Raw genomic sequence first — 20,503 nt, forward strand, 5'->3', positions numbered from 1 at the left:
AGAAGCCCTTGGAAAAGCACCCATCCCGACGGACCACGCACGGAACTTAGGCGTCATCCTGGATTCCTCACTTTCAATGAATAGACAAGTCAACGCCGTCTCTTCATCCTGCTTCAACATTCTTCGCATGCTCAAAAAAACATTTTGTTGGATCCCCACCGAAACTAGGAAAACGGTCACCCACGCTCTGGTCACGAGCCGACTGGACTACGGAAACACCCTCTACGCCGGTACTTCCGCCAAACTCCAGAAAAAACTCCAACGAATCCAGAACGCTTCAGCCAGGCTCATATTAGACATCCCGCGCAAAGAACACATCTCTGGTCACCTGAAAAATCTCCACTGGCTCCCCGTCAATAAGAGGATCACTTTCCGGCTCCTAACCCACGCACACAAAGCACTCTACGAAATCGGACCAGAATGCCTCAACACACGACTGTCCTTCTACACCCCCTCACGCCAACTACGATCATCCAACCAAGCCCTGGCCACTGTACCTCGCATCAACAAAACCAACATGGGAGGCAGATCCTTTTCCTACCTGGCAGCAAAAACCTGGAACTCACTTCCCACTCACCTTCGCCTTACTCAGAACCACCTAGCATTCAGAAAGCAACTTAAAACGTGGATATTTGACTAATAATTCCCCACCCCTCTTCAAGCGCCTTGAGACCCTCCGGGTATATAGCGCGCTATATAAATTTTCTGACTTGACTTGACTTGACTATCTGCTCCCGATGCCGCAGTGTATGAGTGAGGGCAGTATCTGCTCCCGATGCCACAGTGTATGAGTGAGGGCAGTATCTGCTCCCGATGCCGCAGTGTATGAGTGAGGGCAGTATCTGCTCCCGATGCCGCAGTGTATGAGTGAGGGCAGTATCTGCTCCCAATGCCGCAGTGTATGAGTGAGGGCAGTATCTTCTCTTGTTGCCACAGTGTATGAGTGAGGGCAGTATCTGCTTCCGATGCCACAGTGTATGAGGGAGGGCAGTATCTGCTCCCGATGCCGCAGTGTATGAGTGAGGGCAGTATCTGCTCCCGATGCCACAGTGTATGAGTGAGGGCAGTATCTGCTCCTGATGCCGCAGTGTATGAGTGAGGGCAGTATCTGCTCCCGATGCCGCAGTGTATGAGTGAGGGCAGTATCTGCTCCCAATGCCGCAGTGTATGAGTGAGGGCAGTATCTTCTCTTGTTGCCACAGTGTATGAGTGAGGGCAGTATCTGCTTCCGATGCCACAGTGTATGAGGGAGGGCAGTATCTGCTCCCGATGCCGCAGTGTATGAGTGAGGGCAGTATCTGCTCCCGATGCCACAGTGTATGAGTGAGGGCAGTATCTGCTCCCGATGCCGCAGTGTATGAGTGAGGGCAGTATCTGCTCCTGATGCCGCAGTGTATGAGTGAGGGCAGTATCTACTCCCGATGCCACAGTGTATGAGTGAGGGCAGTATCTGCTCCCGATGCTGCAGTGTATGAGTGAGGGCAGTATCTGCTCTCGATGCCGCAGTGTATGAGGGAGGGCAGTATCTGCTCTCGATGCCGCAGTGTATGAGTGAGGGCAGTATCTGCTCTCAATGCCGCAGTGTATGAGTGAGGGCAGTATCTGGTCTCGATGTCGCAGGGCATGAGTGAGGGCAGTATCTGCTCTCGATGCCGCAGTGTATGAGTGAGGGCAGTATCTGCTCCCGATGCCACAGTGTATGAGTGAGGGCAGTATCTGCTCCCATGCCACAGTGTATGAGTGAGGGCAGTATCTGCTCCCGATGCCGCAGTGTATGAGTGAGGGCAGTATCTGCTCCCGATGCTGCAGTGTATGAGGGAGGGCAGTATCTGGTCTCGATGCTGCAGTGTATGAGTGAGGGCAGTATCTGCTCCCGATGCCACAGTGTATGAGTGAGGGCAGTATCTGCTCCCGATGCCGCAGTGTATGAGTGAGGGCAGTATCTGCTCCCGATGCCGCAGTGTATGAGGGAGGGCAGTATCTGCTCCCGATGCCGCAGTGTATGAGTCAGGGCAGTATCTGCTCCCAAGGCCACAGTGTATAAGTGAGGGCAGTATCTGCTCCTGATGCCACAGTGTATGAGGGAGGGCAGTATCTGCTCCCGATGCCACAGTGTATAAGTGAGGGCAGTATCTGCTCCCGATGCCACAGTGTATGAGTCAGGGCAGTATCTGCTCCCAAGGCCACAGTGTATAAGTGAGGGCAGTATCTGCTCCCGATGCCACAGTGTATGAGGGAGGGCAGTATCTGCTCCCGATGCCACAGTGTATGAGTGAGGGCAGTATCTGCTCCTGATGCCACAGTGAAGGAGTGGGGGCAGTATCTGCTCCCGATGCCACAGTGTATGAGTGAGGGCAGTATCTGCTCCCGATGCCGCAGTGTATGAGTGAAGGCAGTATCTGCTCCCAATGCCGCAGTGTATGAGTGAGGGCAGTATCTTCTCTTGATGCCACAGTGTATGAGTGAGGGCAGTATCTGCTTCCGATGCCACAGTGTATGAGGGAGGGCAGTATCTGCTCCCGATGCCGCAGTGTATGAGTGAGGGCAGTATCTGCTCCCGATGCTGCAGTGTATGAGTGAGGGCAGTATCTGCTCTCAATGCCGCAGTGTATGAGAGAGGGCAGTATCTGCTCCCGATGCCAGAGTGTATGAGTGAGGGCAGTATCTGCTCCCGATGCTGCAGTGTATGAGTGAGGGCAGTATCTGCTCCCGATGCCGCAGTGTATGACTGAGGGCAGCATCTGCTCCCGATGCCACAGTGTATGAGTGAGGGCAGTATCTGCTCCTGATGCCACAGTGAAGGAGTGGGGGCAGTATCTGCTCCCGATGCCACAGTGTATGAGTGAGGGCAGTATCTGCTCCCGATGCCGCAGTGTATGAGTGAAGGCAGTATCTGCTCCCAATGCCGCAGTGTATGAGTGAGGGCAGTATCTTCTCTTGATGCCACAGTGTATGAGTGAGGGCAGTATCTGCTTCCGATGCCACAGTGTATGAGGGAGGGCAGTATCTGCTCCCGATGCCGCAGTGTATGAGTGAGGGCAGTATCTGCTCCCGATGCTGCAGTGTATGAGTGAGGGCAGTATCTGCTCCCGATGCCACAGTGTATGAGTGAGGGCAGTATCTGCTCCCGATGCCGCAGTGTATGAGTGAGGGCAGTATCTGCTCCCGATGCCACAGTGTATGAGTGAGGGCAGTCTCTGCTCCCGATGCCGCAGTGTATGAGTGAGGGCAGTATCTGCTCCCGATGCTGCAGTGTATGAGGGAGGGCAGTATCTGCTCTGGATGCCGCAGTGTATGAGTGAGGGCAGTATCTGCTCCCGATGCCACAGTGTATGAGTGAGGGCAGTATCTGCTCCCGATGCCGCAGTGTATGAGTGAGGGCAGTATCTGCTCCCGATGCTGCAGTGTATGAGTCAGGGCAGTATCTGCTCCCGATGCCACAGTGTATGAGTGAGGGCAGTATCTGCTCCCGATGCCACAGTGAATGAGTGAGGGCAGTATCTGCTCCCGATGCCACAGTGAATGAGTGAGGGCAGTATCTGCTCCTGATGCCACAGTGAATGAGTAAGGGCAGTATCTGCTCCCGATGCTGCAGTGTATGAGTGAGGGCAGTATCTGCTCCTGATGCCACAGTGCATGGTTGAGGGCAGTATCTGCTCCCGATGCCACAGTGTATGAGTGAGGGCAGTATCTGCTCCCGATGCCACAGTGTATGAGTGAGGGCAGTATCTGCTCCCGATGCCACAGTGAATGAGTGAGGGCAGTATCTGCTCCCGATGCCACAGTGTATGGCTGAGGGCAGTATCTGCTCCCGATGCCACAGTGTATGAGTGAGGGCAGTATCTGCTCCCGATGCCACAGTGTATGAGTGAGGGCAGTATCTGCTCCCGATGCCACAGTGTATGAGTGAGGGCAGTATCTGCTCCCGATGCCACAGTGAATGAGTCAGGGCAGTATCTGCTCCCGATGCCGCAGTGTATGAGTGAGGGCAGTATCTGCTCCCGATGCTGCAGAGTATGAGTGAGGGCAGTATCTGCTCCCGATGCCACAGTGAATGAGTGAGGGCAGTATCTGCTCCCGATGCCACAGTGAATGAGTGAGGGCAGTATCTGCTCCTGATGCCACAGTGTATGGTTGAGGGCAGTATCTGCTCCCGATGCCACAGTGTATGGTTGAGGGCAGTATCTGCTCCCGATGCCACAGTGTATGAGTGAGGGCAGTATCTGCTCCCGATGCCACAGTGTATGGTTGAGGGCAGTATCTGCTCCCGATGCCACAGTGTATGAGTGAGGGCAGTATCTGCTCCCGATGCCACAGTGTATGGTTGAGGGCAGTATCTGCTCCCGATGCCACAGTGTATGAGTGAGGGCAGTATCTGCTCCCGATGCCACAGTGTATGGTTGAGGGCAGTATCTGCTCCCGATGCCACAGTGTATGAGTGAGGGCAGTATCTGCTCCCGATGCCACAGTGTATGAGTGAGGGCAGTATCTGCTCCCGATGCCACAGTGTATGGTTGAGGGCAGTATCTGCTCCCGATGCCACAGTGTATGAGTGAGGGCAGTATCTGCTCCCGATGCCACAGTGTATGGTTGAGGGCAGTATCTGCTCCCGATGCCACAGTGTATGAGTGAGGGCAGTATCTGCTCCCGATGCCACAGTGTATGAGTGAGGGCAGTATCTGCTCCCAATGTCCTAGTGTAGGAGTGCAAATATTTCCTTTTGAAGGCCAAAACATATGTTTTAAATATGAGTAAATGACCCCTATGTAGGCCTCATACCCCACAGATCGGTAAAAATAAAAAAATACTGATCTTGCACTCGGCCGTCCTGCCCCACTGCTCTTACCTGTGCAGGCCACACCTGATGGTATTTAAAAGTAGGATATGTAGAAACGTAATGTTAACACGTCCTTGCAATAAGTAACGCCTGAAAGCTGTATTTTTCACTAGGCCAGGCCTAGCTGCCCTGTGTAGAAATCCAGGGTACAGATTAAAGTTTAAATACTGTATTTTAGGAATGGGACTAGCTAGAAAATAATAAATAAATACATTTTTAAATATTTTTCTTATAGTCTATTCCGGGTGCCCATGTTGCCCTTGCCGGGGGCTTTGCAATGTCTCTTTTCGCTACTAAGTACCTCAGCATCCCATACATAGGGCCAGTTTGGCTTCACAGCTGTCCATGTGGGCTAGTTCTCCTAGGTCTTTGGCCCACCTCTCCTGGAGTCTGATCCAGGAGTGAGGCGCTTTGATCACTAGTGAGCTGTAGAGCTTTGATGGACCTCTACATCCCAGAAGGCGCGGCACCAGCTGTGCCTCCAGGGGAGTCAAACCTGTGACCTGTGACCGGCACGGGGTCTACTGCGGGCAATCCCGTGACCGGCACGGTGTCTGCTGCGGGCTCTCCCGCGGTGTCTGCTGCGGGCTCTACCGTGACCGGCACGGTGTCTGCTGCGGGCTCTCCCGTGACCGGCACGGTGTCTGCTGCGGGCAATCCCGTGACCGGCACAGTGTCTGCTGCGGTCAATCTCGTGACCAGCACGTGTCTGCTGCGGGCTCTCCCGTGACCAGCATGGTGTCTGCTGCGGGCTCTCCCGTGACCGGCACGGTGTCTGCTGCGGACAATCCCGTGACCGGCACGGTGTCTGCTGCGGTCAATCTCGTGACCAGCACTTGTCTGCTGCGGGCTCTCCCGTGACCGGCACGGTGTCTGCTGCAGGCTCTCCCATTCCTACAGAGGGATACAGGTGGGTCCGAGTCCTTGGTTCCTGGGTGGGCGCACGGTCTGCATAGCTCGGCCTGGATCCCAGCAGCCCTGGGGAGACCCCCGGCCCGCCATGCTGTGCCGGTATCCCCGGAGGTACTGAAAGATGCAAGGGCGAGAGGCTGGGAGGTGCGCTGGGTACACCATTGTTTGGGGAGCGGGCCCTCCGCAGCCTTTTGGGGGCTCGTAGGCCGGTCCCCGCCTCTATGCTGCAGTTTTTCCAGCATAGATGGACATAGGACGAGCAGTGCAGTGAACTCCTGTACCCACTCTCACATCGACCACCGCATCGTACCGCACCTGGCAGCCATGATAGGGCGTGCCCTTCCTTCTACGCAGAGAAACAGAGGAAGGACCCCATTACTAATCTACTCCAGAGTCTAAACTACAAACATTTGATGAAATCCAATTGAAGCCTAGGGCCATCACCCCCATTTTGAATGTGTTGCCACTGCTTCGTTTCTCCTCCTTGGCAGCCATCCTCCCTCGCTCCCTACCCTACCCCAGCCAGATCTATTCACACAAGGAAACTAAAAGAGAACTTTCAGGCACAAGCATCAAAGCCATTTGCGATCGCAAAGGGTGCGAATCGCAAAAATCGGCCATTTGCGATCGCAAAATTAGCTTTTGCAATGCATGAAACAACTTGCCAATTGCACTTTAATAATCACAATTATTTGCGAGTTTTCAAATTGCGATTGCATTTAAGGAATCAAAATTTGCGATTCCTTAAATGCAATGCAAAAACCACTTGAGAATAGCGATTTCGCTAATAGGGGGCGTAAATTACCATGAAGCTGAACTGCATGGTAATTCTCAAAAACTTTGAAAAATACACTTCTGTGCATTTTTCAAAGTTTCATGTTGCGTGATGTGTGTGTGCAACATATGTGCACAGATCGATTACGGGGGTGCAACAGGGTGTCCTTTTGACACCTTGGCACCCTGAAATTGCATGCACAATTTGCAAGGACCTACTGGTACTCGCAAATTGCGCATGCAATGTCCCATTCATTCCTATGGGCCAGGAGTCCCAAAGGAATGGGAAGCCATTCCTTATTTGCGACTCGCAATTTACGAGTCGCAAATAAGGAATGTGTAGGAATCGCTATTTTTATAGCGATTCCTATATGCATAGGCTTTTGCTTAATTGAGATTCCTTAATTATCGCAATTAAGGACTCGCAAAATCCTACCTTGATGCATGTGTCAGTTTAATCCTTCCCCAGCCTGGAGCTCCACCTAGTGGCCGAATTATGAACAACGACTTCATTAATATTAGGGCTCACGGTTTTATGGTAGCTCTTTCCTTTACATTTCAGTCTGTATTTACCCATGTTTATTCTTGTCCATCTTATTGGTATTTATCTATATGTATCTTGTGTGTGGATAATAATTAGAATTGCAAAGTGGTAAATTCAAGATCCATTTAGCTCTTAGTTGACAGGCACGCAAACTAGAAGCCCCTGTGCCTCGAATGATGGAAACCTATGGCTCCCTGTGAAGCGACACTCCGTCGCAGCGCTATTACCAGCCTTCAGCTCTCAGCACATCCTTAGACCTCCTGAATCTGCTGGGCGGCCAGAGTTTGAATGTTCATTCCCAGCCCCCTCAACACTGCACTCGAGAGATCTGACCCCAGCTCATGGAGCATCAGCTGTCCTTAAAAATAGCTCTAAGAATGCAAAAAAGAATTTCAAACACAGCCTACTTAAACAACTTCTGGAAACACGAACAGCCGACACCTACCACAGTGTGAGCCATGACCACAGGAACACAGACCTTGTCTTCTACTCCAACCGCTCTGCAAAGTCGCGAAACATCTTCCTTCTCCATCTACAAGTTACTAAATCAATCACAATCCCCTCTGGAACTGAACTCACCACTTCCCCCTTCTTAACCTTTAGAGGGGAAATCTCCATTTCTATTTTCATGGCAGAGAACGCACTTATACAAGCTACAGACCATCACCTGACCGTCATTGACGGACACTTCCCGTCACTTCTCAGTTCATTAACACGACATGGCCATGTGCCCTAAAAGCCCCTCTCCCCTTTACCCCCGACAGTCACCCCAGACCCTTCTCGCTTCCTGGACTCCACCCACTCACTCTACACCTTGACACACGCTTCCCCAAGTATTCACAAGAATGACTTCCGTTGCAACCACCCTAACCAACGAACACACGGTGACAACAATCACAGACGCGCCCTCTGAGCCAGAGGGCGCCAGCCCTAACCCAAGACCGCGTGCCACTGACTTCGACCTATTTGTTTGTTTTCGTCAACAAAAATGCAAAGCTATACACACAGTTCCACACCACACAATTCAACTCCACTACGTACCACCCCACAACACAAAACACCATGCCACACATTTAAACTCCATTACACGCAATCCCACTCCACATAATTCCAGTACATACAATAACACCCAATTAGTATCCACATACTTCCAATGCACACCATGCCACATAATAACACTACACAAATCCACTACACACCAAACATTTATAAAACGTACAATTCCAGTACAACCCACACAATCCCACTACACACCACATACAAACACTCAATAGCACATGAGTAAAAGACATTGTCATTTATAACACCAATAGCTCTAACTGAAGCAAATGTGGGAACTATTACATTTCCAGTGCTTGTTTTAATGGTTATTAAACACGCACACTCCTAGTATGTATTTGTGGGAAGGTGGCTGCCCCCCCCCCCTCTTCATATGTATTGATGGGAAGATATCTGTTAACTCCTCCTTGTATGTGAAGAAAACTGACCCCCTGTTCTCATATGTATATGTGGGATAGTATCTGTCCCTTCCTTATATGTACTTGGATGGATGGATGGATGGATGGAACAATGGATGGAAGGATGGATGGAACAATGGATGGAAGGATGGATGGAAGGATGGATGGATGGATGGATGGATGGATGGATGGATGTCCATGGCCCTGATCTCTCTGTAGAGGGACATTCACCCCAATGTTATTGGTTTGCCCCATTGGAGGTGGGTGGGGGTCCTTCGAAGGGATGGCCCATTTATTTGGAGGAAAGAATTGATGTGTTGATCGGTTCCTGCAGAGGTGACAGATTCTGAAACGTGTCTTGCTACTGGGGTGGGTGTGTTTAATAAGAGACTGACAGGTAAACCCTGGAATGAATGGAGCAGCCACTGCCCCCCCCCCCCCCCCATGCCCCTTCCCTCCTCTCCACCAACGCGGAAGGATACAGTCCACGATGCGTCCGCCCTGGATGTGTCCGTGCTGGGAGAAGTGCAGGCGGATGAACTTTCCGAAGCGGCTCGAGTTGTTGTTGTACACGGTCTTGGCGTTCCCGAAGGCTTCCATGATGGGGCTGTGGGGAGGAAGAGGACAGGGGCAGGCGGTCAGTGCAAGAGAGCCATGGTGGCGCTGTACGAGGGTACAACACGCAGCTGGTCACCTTACCCACAGCGTACAGAACCATCTGCTGTGCGGGCGGTGCACTAAGTACAACACACACACACACAAATACACACACACACAGCAGAGGTTTCACATGAACCTTGTCACAGCGCACAGAACCTTCTGCTCTGCTGGCAGTGTACTACAACAACACACACACACACACACAACACTGAACTAACCACAGAGCAGTGTGCTGCCCAGCCTAAAGCACAACCGCATCAGAGACAGTACGCGCTGTATACATTCAAATACAATTGCATACAGAAGAGAGACAGGTAGCAGTGGTGTCACACTTACATTAACCACAGTGGTCAGAACCATCTGCTCTGCAGGGGTGGATTACACCTACGACACCCACATAGCCTTTGCCGAGTGTAGCCTTCGTTTTGCAAATCCTGATTAGGGCTGCTACGAGCAGGGCCCTCCTGCACATGTATGTGTGGAAAGCGTTGCTGTCCCCAGTACTCCTTACCCCTCTCCGGTACATTAAATGGGAACAAATAAGTGCATGTACCTTTGGGCAGGGCTGGGGTACAAGAACCAATGAGATCACATTCTTACCAAGATGTCTCTTCTCAGGCCTTACTATCAAGAAACTAATCCATACAACAATACTTCTTCTCTCTAGCGAATGTTCTTTTCCTTTGCATGTGCGTTTTCAAGATTTCAAACTGACAGATCAACATATGTTGCAAACGCTAGGCCTTCAGTCAGGCTAACTTTAACTAAACATTCTATGTTCAACTTGTTTATAAATATCTAAGTTCTGCAGTGAATACATTTCAATAATGCGTGTAAATGTGTTACACACGATTAATCAATCAATCAATCAATCATAGCATTTGTATAGCGCGCTCATCACCCTGGCGGGTCTCAAGGCGCTGGGGAGAGGGGTCCATTTACGGCTTGAAAAGTCAGGTCTTGAGTTGTCTCCTGAAGGCGAGGTGGTCCTGGGTCAGCCGAAGGTGGGTGGGGAGGGAGTTCCATGACTTGGCTGCCAGGTAGGAGAAGGATCTCCCTCTGGCGGTGGCTCTGCGGATGCGTGGAACGGTGGCGAGGGCGAGGTTGGTCGATCGTAGCAGGCGGGTGGGCGTGTAGAAGGTCAGTCGGTTGTTGAGGTACTTTGGGCCCAGGTCGTGGAGAGCTTTGTGTGCGTGGGTGAGGAGTCTTGTTCATATTAACGTTCATATTGTTAAGACACAGTGAATATAATTGCACTTCTGTGACATATGGCTGGAGCCTAAATATTGCTGCTCCGCGTGCTGCGTTATTCTCACAGCTTAGCAGGTAGTGAAGCGTTGCGCAGCAGCGAGCACCAGCCAGAGACCCCTCTCACTCACCATGGTCAGGCCGTTAATGGCAGAGCTCATTCACTTGGGCAGAGGATGGAGGCAAGGCTTGCCTGGAAGAAGGAGGCATCCTAGATTGCACTGTCTAGGGTGTAGCGGATACAAACGCATACATTAAAGCTGATACAGTCCTGTTTTTTTCATTCGATTTCTGCTGCTTGTAAACTTTTCTTACCATTAGATAATAGACCACAAGTCCCAGAATGCAAAGAAACCAGACTGAATGTGAGCTAGTCTTACATTTTTTTAATGGAACATGGTGTGCAAACTTCAGAACTCTTTTCCTGTTTTTTTAAAAATAAATAGTCTTTTTAGTAGATTTGTAGGTTATGCCTGTGTAGTCCAACATTTCGGTCTTGCCGTTGTGCTACTGCGACGTGTATGGTAGATGACAATGTTTGATCCTACGTTTATGTCTAGCACTATGCAGGTTATTACATCCCTTCCCAACTTGACGTTAAACCGCACCAGAAAAAGTTCACCAAACAAAGTCTTTCAGTCTCTGACTCGGCGGTGGGTTCAGTCTCAGGTTGTAGCGCTGAGGATTGGAACAACTGCTTTCACCCCGATTGCTGGACTCTGGCTAGGATTTGGTGCCTATGTCCTCACTTCTCTCAGGTGACTTAACTTGAGGGCTAGCCAGGTAGGATCTCTCTGCCTCAGGCTGCGGGTTCATGCTGATCCAGTCAGTTTCCATTCCTTCCGAAGGGGTGATTTCTTGGTCCGGGTGGTCCACCCTCCAGAATCACAACACATTCCTGGTGACACCTTCTCCTCCACGTTTGGTGTGATGGTGGTCCTGTGTACCTGTGACACTGTCCATGTTCCTGGTTCGATGGGTGTCCGGAATTTCCATCCATTTTGGTGGTTTCAGATTAGCACCAGATTCCCTGGTATAAGCTGTCGGGGCTTGGTATGTTGTCTCAGGTTTAGGCCCACATGCTAGCTAGTCTCTCCGTCACTCCGTCCATCATCCCCTTTGGTTTTGCTTTGTCTGCCCTAAGTTGGCAGGATATGCCCAGACGTGGGTCCCTTACTCACTTTGCCAGAAACCGGTCCCAGGATGCTGGTTTCGGTCCAGGGAAGACATGGCTTGGCAGCTCGGGCTGGACTGTTCCCATGAGGCACAGGGTCAGATTGATTTGCATATGGCCATGTCTGATCTGGGGTGGAGGAGTGAGCTAAAGAATGATGATGGATTAAACCCAGATCAGTTGACTGGGGGTGAGTGCTTGCAATGTTAAACACTCCGTCCATCATCCCCTTTGGTTTGGCTAGTTCTCTCAGGAATGCATAGAAAGTGCCCATAGACTCCCTTTCCTGTTGGCGGGCTTGGTGGAGTTTGAAGTGCTTGTAGTCCGGGTTGAGCTGTGGGTCAAGGTGTGCGTTGAGGGCTCCGACAGCAGCGATATAGTCGTGGGCTGCTCCTGTGTTGGAAAGATGCGTGGCAGGTTGCAGACACTAGCGCCTCAGGATCCACGGGGAGGAGACGGTCTACCATGCACGTTGTGACGCAACAGCGTAGCCGTGGGGGAGGAGCTGCGGCAGCCGGCAGATGCTCGAACGGCTGCAGTCCGCATGCCCAGCCTTCCTTTGATCTGCACAGAGCAGCAGGAGGTGCGAGGTGGAACTCTTGGCCGGCGGAGGCTTAAGGTGCACAGTGAATACTGTGTAGATGGGGCCCCAAGACCCTCCGGCGATTCCAATACAAGAACTTCACGAAGTGTAAACACAGCACACATTACTTCTGCAGTAGTTATTTTTTAAAACATTATGGCAGGATTAAAGTAATGGATCTGGTGGCAGAGTAGATAACTTCAAAATGTTTCTGACGTGTTCCTTTCAGTCACCACAAATGTGTAGAGAGTCGCGGCCGGCATGAATCCGGGTGGTACGCGCGAGGGGGGGGGGGGTATTTAGTTACGTTTTTACAAACAAATAAACTTACCAGGGTGAGGAATCTCCTCTGCCGGTCCCGCCGCGCATCCCGTCTCCGAGTCCTCTCATGGCAAGTGGCAAATCATGAGACTGGATGTGACTCAAGGGCAGCTACTCAACTGTATCCTGCCTGTTGACAGGGCATGGGGCGGCCATACGTCACCGCCCGTGCAGGATGCTATCTTCAGGCTCCTGTACCACATTAGGCATGCGCAGCATGCCTAATGTAATGTCAATGGAGCGGGGGGGGGGGGGGGGGGGCTGAAATTAAGAGCGCCCCTTGCAGTTGCGCAGTCGGAGTCTGCTGGACTCCTGCTGCTCTCGCCTGGTGCACGTTTGTAGTGAAATAACGACTGACTGTGCTCATGCGCAGTTGAATCTGTGAAGCAGCTGCCAGCACAGGCAGGAAATGTAAACAGACGAATTTCGTCTGCCGTCTGTTTACATTTCCTGCTGTCCGTGGGCAGTTTTGCTTGTTGAATCTGCCTAGTGGGGCGCTGCCCCGACGCCCCTATGGACCAGCCGCCCCTGGCCCCAAGTCTAGTGAACCTACCATGCTGTGGCCCCTGCATTGAGGGGAGTCCTGCGGGGTCTTGTCCTGTTGCTGTGGGGAGAGGGGGTCACCACCCTCGTCGCCAGTGTTGCGCTGCTCTGTGTAGGGTGTCACAGGCCCTGAGCACCAGGAGTGATAGAGAATGCACACACCAGTGTAATGCTCTGGGGAGGAGGGGAGACCCCGAGCAGTCTTTGCCTCTTATTTTCCTCCTCTGATCACACCCGGCCACAGGGTGTTACATGGTGTAGGGAGCTTCCGGGTCACCTCGGCACCACTCTTGCTGTGCTAAGGTTATTACAGATGCCATTGTGAACCTGGGTCAGGGGCGGCTGGTGACATTTGAAAGTGGTGGGGCGTAAACTAATTTGCATATTGCACCGCAGCGATTGAGCGCAGCGAGCAAGCCCAAACCACCTTGCATCCATCCATACATCATTCATGCATCCACCCATCCATCCACCCACCCACCCTGCATACATCATTCATTCATGCATCCACCCATCCATCCATCATGCATCCGCCCATCATGTATGCATGCATCCATACATCATTCATGCATCCACCCATCCATCCACCCAACCATCCTGCATCCATACATCATTCATTCATGCACCCACCCATCCATCCACCCATCCATCCATCCATCATGCATCCACCCATCATGCATGCATCCATCCATACATCATTCATGCATCCACCCATCCATCCACCCACCCATCCTGCATCCATACATCATTCATTCATGCATCCATCCATCCATCCATCATGCATCATGCATCCACCCATCATGCATGCATCCATGCATCCACCCATCCATCCACCCACCCACCCTCCCTGCATACATCATTCATTCATGCATCCACCCATCCATCCATCATGCATCCACCCATCATGCATGCATGCATCCATACATCATTCATACATCCACCCATACATCCACCCACCCATCCTGCATCCATACATCATTCATGCACCCACCCATCCACCCATCCATCCATCATACATCATGCATCCACCCATCATGCATGCATCCATGCATCCACCCATCCATCCACCCACCCTGCATACATCATTCATTCATGCATCCACCCATCCATCCATCATGCATCCGCCCATCATGTATGCATGCATCCATACATCATTCATGCATCTACCCATCCATCCACCCAACCATCCTGCATCCATCATTCATTCATGCACCCACCCATCCATCCACCCATCCATCATGCATCCACCCATCATGCATGCATCCATCCATACATCATTCATGCATCCACCCATCCATCCACCCACCCATCCTGCATCCATACATCATTCATTCATGCATCCATCCATCCATCCATCATGCATCCACCCATCACGCAAGCATCCATCCATACATCATTCAGGCATCCATCCATCCATCCACCCATCCATCCAACAAGTCCCCCAAAACAACTGACTTAGGGGGACTTGATTTAGTTTTCAGGCACGTAAATAACATTCCTGTAAACATTGTAAAAACATCTAGACGTTTGTTCAACTGAACACACTCTAGGACGCTGAATCCATCACACTGAGATTCTGTCACGATAAGGAAGACCCTCCGGCGATTCCAATACAAGAACTTCACGAAGTGTAAACACAGCACACATTACTTCTGCAGTAGTTATTTTTTAAAACATTATGGCAGGATTAAAGTAATGGATCTGGTGGCAGAGTAGATAACTTCAAAATGTTTCTGACGTGTTCCTTTCAGTCACCACAAATGTGTAGAGAGTCGCGGCCGGCATGAATCCGGGTGGTACGCGCGAGGGGGGGAGGAGGGGGGGGGGGGTATTTAGTTACGTTTTTACAAACAAATAAACTTACCAGGGTGAGGAATCTCCTCTGCCGGTCCCGCCGCGCATCCCGTCTCCGAGTCCTCTCATGGCAAGTGGCAAATCATGAGACTGGATGTGACTCAAGGGCAGCTACTCAACTGTATCCAGGGCATGGGGCGGCCATACGTCACCGCCCGTGCAGGATGCTATCTTCAGGCTCCTGTACCACATTAGGCATGCGCAGCATGCCTAATGTAATGTCAATGGAGCGGGGGGGCTGAAATTAAGAGCGCCCCTTGCAGTTGCGCAGTTGGAGTCTGCTGGACTCCTGCTGCTCTCGCCTGGTGCACGTTTGTAGTGGAATAACGACTGACTGTGCTCATGCGCAGTTGAATCTGTGAAGCAGCTGCCAGCACAGGCAGGAAATGTAAACAGAAGAATTTCGTCTGCCGTCTGTTTACATTTCCTGCTGTCCGTGGGCAGTTTTGCTTGTTGAATCTGCCTAGTGGGGCGCTGCCCCGACGCCCCTATGGACCAGCCGCCAGGTCCTGGGTTTGTTTTAATAAAAGGCTGCATAATTCTTTTGTCGTTCCAGGGGAGGGGGGGGGGGGGCTGCGGTGGAGTCTTGCAGGGAAGGGAGCACCAGTCTCTGCTGGTAATGCACTTTTATGGGGACAGGCATCTCTTGTCTGGGTGTAGAGTAGCGGGACACCCAGGTGGTGGGTCCAGACGAAGGTGTGGGGGGTTCAGTGACACCAGGAGTGTTCAAGGAAACATCATGAAGTGTCCTGCCCGGTGGGGGTGATGTAAGGTCGAGAGCTTTTGGTCCCTTCACCAAAGTGAAGGTGGTGCCTTCAGTTGGTAGCCGGGTCTCCCAGAGATCAAGTGGTCATTGTTGAGAGCACAGAGGGGGTGGGGGGGCACCAGGGGGCCTGGGTGTGGCGCAGGACAGGGGGAGGCTGGAGCCGGTGACATTTACATTGGCAAAGCTACAGGTACGAGTGAAGCTTTGCATTCACCTGAGCTTCACACCTCAGGTCAGTGGCGTAGCTAGGGGGGGAGGTGGTGTGGCGGTCCGCCCAGGCGGCACAATTTTGGGAGCGTCCGCGCAGCACTGATGGCCAGTTGCGGCGGCCTTTAACATTTATTTGGGGACACTGTGTCCACAAATAAATTTTAAAGGCAGCCGCGGCCGCAATGGGCCACCAGTGCCGTGCGCTGCCCAGTTGGAAAGTGCGTGCTGCGCGCTGCACGCACCTGACCTGGTGACTGTTGTTTACTGCTAGTGCGCCAGCGGCAGTCACACAATGCTTTCAAAATTGCGGTCACGACGTCCCGCGTTTGTATTTGCTGAGCTCAGCTCTTAACTGTTGGCCCGCAGGTCCGTCCCAGCCTCCAGGGCCGTCAATCAATCTTGTAGCGCGCAAGTGCTACCAATGACAGCCCTGGGCGACATTAAATGATTTAAATATTTTGGCCAGCCCTGCCCTCGCGATGAGAACAACGTAGCAGTGACGCGTCACGCGCTTCATCGCTACGCGTTCTCGCGCTCATTCTGGCCTGGAGCAGTCGGTGCAGTGCTGCTCTCTGGGCGATTTCCTGGCTCTGGAGACTGGTGACTGGTGTGGCTGTTGATTTAAGTTCGAACCAACCCCCCCTGCCTGGCATAGAGACCCTGGAGCGCGTCACGAGTGAGGTGGGGATATTTAGAGAGTGGCAGAGTGGCAGCATAGCTGCCAACAGGGCTTTAAGTGGGATGAAAAAACTGGGCGGTCTCTCAAAGGGGGGTACCGATTTAGTTAAGGGCGTGGATTTAAAACACTAAGGCTAAAAATCTGTGTTTAGCACAGTGTGCCGTCTGACTTGTATTTTGCTGTGTCTGTCATTGCATCCAGATATGCGATAGAACAAGTAACATCATACCTACAACCAGGCTTGGTTCTAGGGTAGGAGGGGGGCAGGCCCACCCAAGGATTGCCCTGGCCCACCCTAGGCCACTGAACTGGAAAATGAGCGTTTTTCATCCTAACGCCTCACAGTCCCATTGTGCCAGGCTGCGCTGGTTTATTGAAATATTACCCATTGGCATGCTCTAGTCTCAGGCCTGGGGACCGGTGTGAAATCAGCAGGGATATCAGCCGCTGCTATGATGTGCAATTGAACCGCACAGGCATCCTGGACACTTTCACTCAACTAAAGAGGCGCCGGCTCCAATCACAAGGTGCCTAGGAGTAGCAAAAAGTGATGTGGCAGAAACGCTTTGCAAAGGATTTCCTTTTCCCCCCAAAAGTTATTGAAAATGTGTTTATAATTAGCATGTAGATTAACTCAGGTTTTTATTTCAATGTCTTCCTACTCTGAGGCCTTTACTAACTTGCAGTGTGACATAAACAATAAACTAATGGAAAAAGTAAAACAAAGTATGTTGTATCTTTCCATTGGCTGAATGAAAAGACATTGTACTCATCATTAATTCACACCACAATAATGTGTACGTCGATTGTTACAAGTGATAGAATGATTACTTGAGCAGGGACCTATGGGCGGGGCCACTGGAAATGTGTGGTTGTGCAGGCGCGGCATTCTTCGCATAGCTATGGATTTGACACGTGACATAATCCGTGATCTTCTGCATAATCTGAAGATTTTTAAAGAGGTTGTGCCGAATTGTGCTGCATCGTTTGCTTTTTCTTGTTGCACAATTTAGTCAACACTTTTGCATAATTTGACCCATGCTTCGGCCTGAATTTTCCACACGTACATTTTTAAGTCCGTCCCCTTGCCCAAAGCTGGATCTCGACCTTCATCCCGCAGAGGTTGGTGGAGAGCAGTTCAGCAGCTCCAGGCGAGTCTGGGAGTACCGGGGGTTGAGGGGGGGCTCCTCGGCGGGGGGAGGGGGGTGTGGGGGGGTTCCAATAGTTTACAAGAGCGACGTCACGGGGCCCAGGTGGGCCAGAAGAAACAATACTTCCTGTGAGTGTAAATACAAGCTGAGGGGCGATCCCGCCACCGGCCGGCAGAGGGCGCCGCGGGACCGCGCATCCCAGACTCTGGGGGACACAGACACTTTCAGGGGTCATTCAACCCATCCCATGACCGCGAGTATTGAAGCCCATGAAGCAGTTTAGTTCAAATCTGCCAGGAATCACCAAGTCTTTTTCTCTGGGATTCTTCTTTATAGACCCCCAGGAAGCAATAAAAGTGCGTTCTACAATAAATGTAAAGTTTTATCAGAGCAATTTATACCCAAAATATTTCCCCATCCTAGGAGACTTTAACTTCTATTTGGAAGCTCTAAATGACAACTATATCAATCAATCAAGGAATTTGTATAGCGCACTACTCACCCGGAGGGTCTCAAGGCGCTTGGGGAGTGGGGGGGGGTCCGCTTCTGCTCGAACAGCCAGGTCTTGAGTTGCTTCCTGGCATTGGAACTTGCCTGTGTATCGGGAATCGCCGGATACTGCAGCAGGGGAGCCCGGGTGGAGGGCTGCTGCCTTACAGCGACCATAGAACTGCTGGGGTTGCCGCCTGCCTCCCGCTGCCTCCCACTGCCCGCTCCCACTTCCATCAGGGAAAGCGCTGGCCGTCACGTGGAGGGCAAGCCAGGGGACTGCAATCCCCAGCAGCCCAGGGAACCACGTGCCCTGATCGAAGCGCCAGGGGGCGCATTAAAACAGCGATAGCCCTGCTGAGCGGGACGCGAGCGGGACACCATGCTAAGCCCGGGCAAATGGCGGGCCCTCTGTGACCCTCCGTGGTCTGAAGGGGTCGGGACGGGTCCACTCCCTTGATCGTTCTGTGAGAAGAGGTAGAGTGACTCCACTTACTAATTGACTATTTTTGCGGTTTGAATTGACCCACTTTAATAATGTCCCGCAAGGAAGGCACAAACATTGCTTCTGAGAGGGGCCCATGCCAAGGGTTACAAGAGCATCACATGAACAGCACCAGCACATTGGCTACCGTTCACGAGATAGACTACAACTCTCCCTGTCACTCTCTACTCAGTATGCAATCTCCCACAAACTCCCGTAAGAGTGCAAAATCTGTCGCTGTGGGACGTATTAAACAACATATGCAACACCAAGTACGCCGTGGTGGAAGCACCTTCTCCTATTCAAGGCACCAGCTCTTTACATACTAACGGTATTTTACGGGTTCCTTCCTCTTCACCTATGAAAGATAATATCCAAGACCTAGCCCTTTCTCGGCCTTTACCCACTAAAAGGAAGCACTACGAGGACCATCCCGAAGGGAATTATTCCAAACTACAAAAACTATCTGTAAGTCCTACTTTTCCTGCCAACAACCTACCCACTACCATGGAGTCTGCAGATAAATCAGACGATACAATACCCCAACCCCAGTTGTCTCTGTTGACCCAGATCGAGCATCTTGTTAAAGCCATCATTTCTCCACTAGTGGAAAAAATCAATTCCTTAGGGGAAAGGCTCTCAGGACTAGAGAATACAATCACGACCATTTTGACACCTATCAATAATGTTGACCGTTCCCAGCCACTTACAACCTTGGTAACAACTAAGTCAACCCCTAAACGCATAAACGATCCACCTACATCACAACCACCCAAAAACCCAGCTCCAATTGCACCCAAAGCCCCCTTGAAATCTGCTCCATCAAGGTTTATTGGGGTTAGACCAGAATTAAATAAACCACCTCGTATACACCTTCCTCCAGAAGCCGCGCCATATGTGTCCGTTCTTTCAGGACTACCAGCACTTGCTCTGGGGAAAGCCGAAAGTCAGCAGGACCTATTAAATAAGGTCATATTCTGGTTAGGGAAAAATAGACCCCTACCACCGGACCAAGATGGCGGAATCCTGAGCGTTAGAAGGGTGAGCTGGTTAGGCTCATCACCTAAAAACATTCCCGGGGACTTGGTACTGGTTAAATTCAGAAATAGGAACATCGTCCCGTACCTAAGATCTTGCCCGCCCCAAGAAGGAGATGGCCCTTTATGCACTTGGGACATACTTGACTTTTACCCTTGCACGCCAAACATCCCCTTGCTTAGACCAACAGCAGAGCATTACCATCCGCTGGGAAGGGAGGTTTGTGTATCCAGTGGCATTAGTTTCTTCGCTCCCAATAGATTCGAACCATTACACAACTGTCGCAACTTTTGAATGCACTATGTATTACCACAGTCGATAATGATAAACTGTACCATTAACATGTCTTATTTTGGAACGCGGAGGTTGGGCATAAGTCCTTTTAACTTGTAGTCAGATTGTCATTGTATGTATGTATTCATTTTAAGATTTGTTTTAAAATCATAACGTACATATAAAACAAATCGAATAAAGCATTTTCGAATCGAATCGCTTCCTGAAGGCGAGGTGGTCTTGGGTAAGACGGAGGTGGATGGGGAGGGAATTCCAGGTCTTTGCTGCCAGGTAGGAGAAGGATCTTCCTCCCATGGTGGTGGTACGAATGCGTGGAACGGCGAGGGCGTGGCTGGTTGATCGTAGTTGGCGGGTCGGAGTGTAGAAGGTCAGGCGGTTGTTGCGGTACCTTGGGCCTAGGTCATGGAGGGCTTTGTGAGCGTGGGTGAGGAGGCGGAACGTGATTCTTTTGCTGACGGGGAGCCAGTGCAGGTCTTTCAGGTGTC

At 51.3% G+C, this 20,503-nt stretch overlaps 1 protein-coding gene across 1 annotated transcript in view; it reads right to left on the reverse strand.

Annotated features, from left to right (window-relative positions):
• LOC147729472 (unconventional myosin-X-like) overlaps window positions 1-20,503 on the reverse strand; it is a 763,954-nt gene that overhangs the window by 400,409 nt on the left and 343,042 nt on the right. Inside the window, exon 6 of the mRNA XM_086954339.1 lies at window positions 9,007-9,131. Coding sequence (XP_086810465.1) covers window positions 9,007-9,131 — 125 coding nt within the window. The remainder of the gene's footprint in view (window positions 1-9,006; window positions 9,132-20,503) is intronic.

The sequence above is a fragment of the Lissotriton vulgaris genome, chromosome 2_1, assembly GCF_964263255.1.
Source record: "Lissotriton vulgaris chromosome 2_1, aLisVul1.2, whole genome shotgun sequence".
In the NCBI taxonomy this organism is placed as follows: Eukaryota; Metazoa; Chordata; class Amphibia; order Caudata; family Salamandridae; genus Lissotriton; species Lissotriton vulgaris.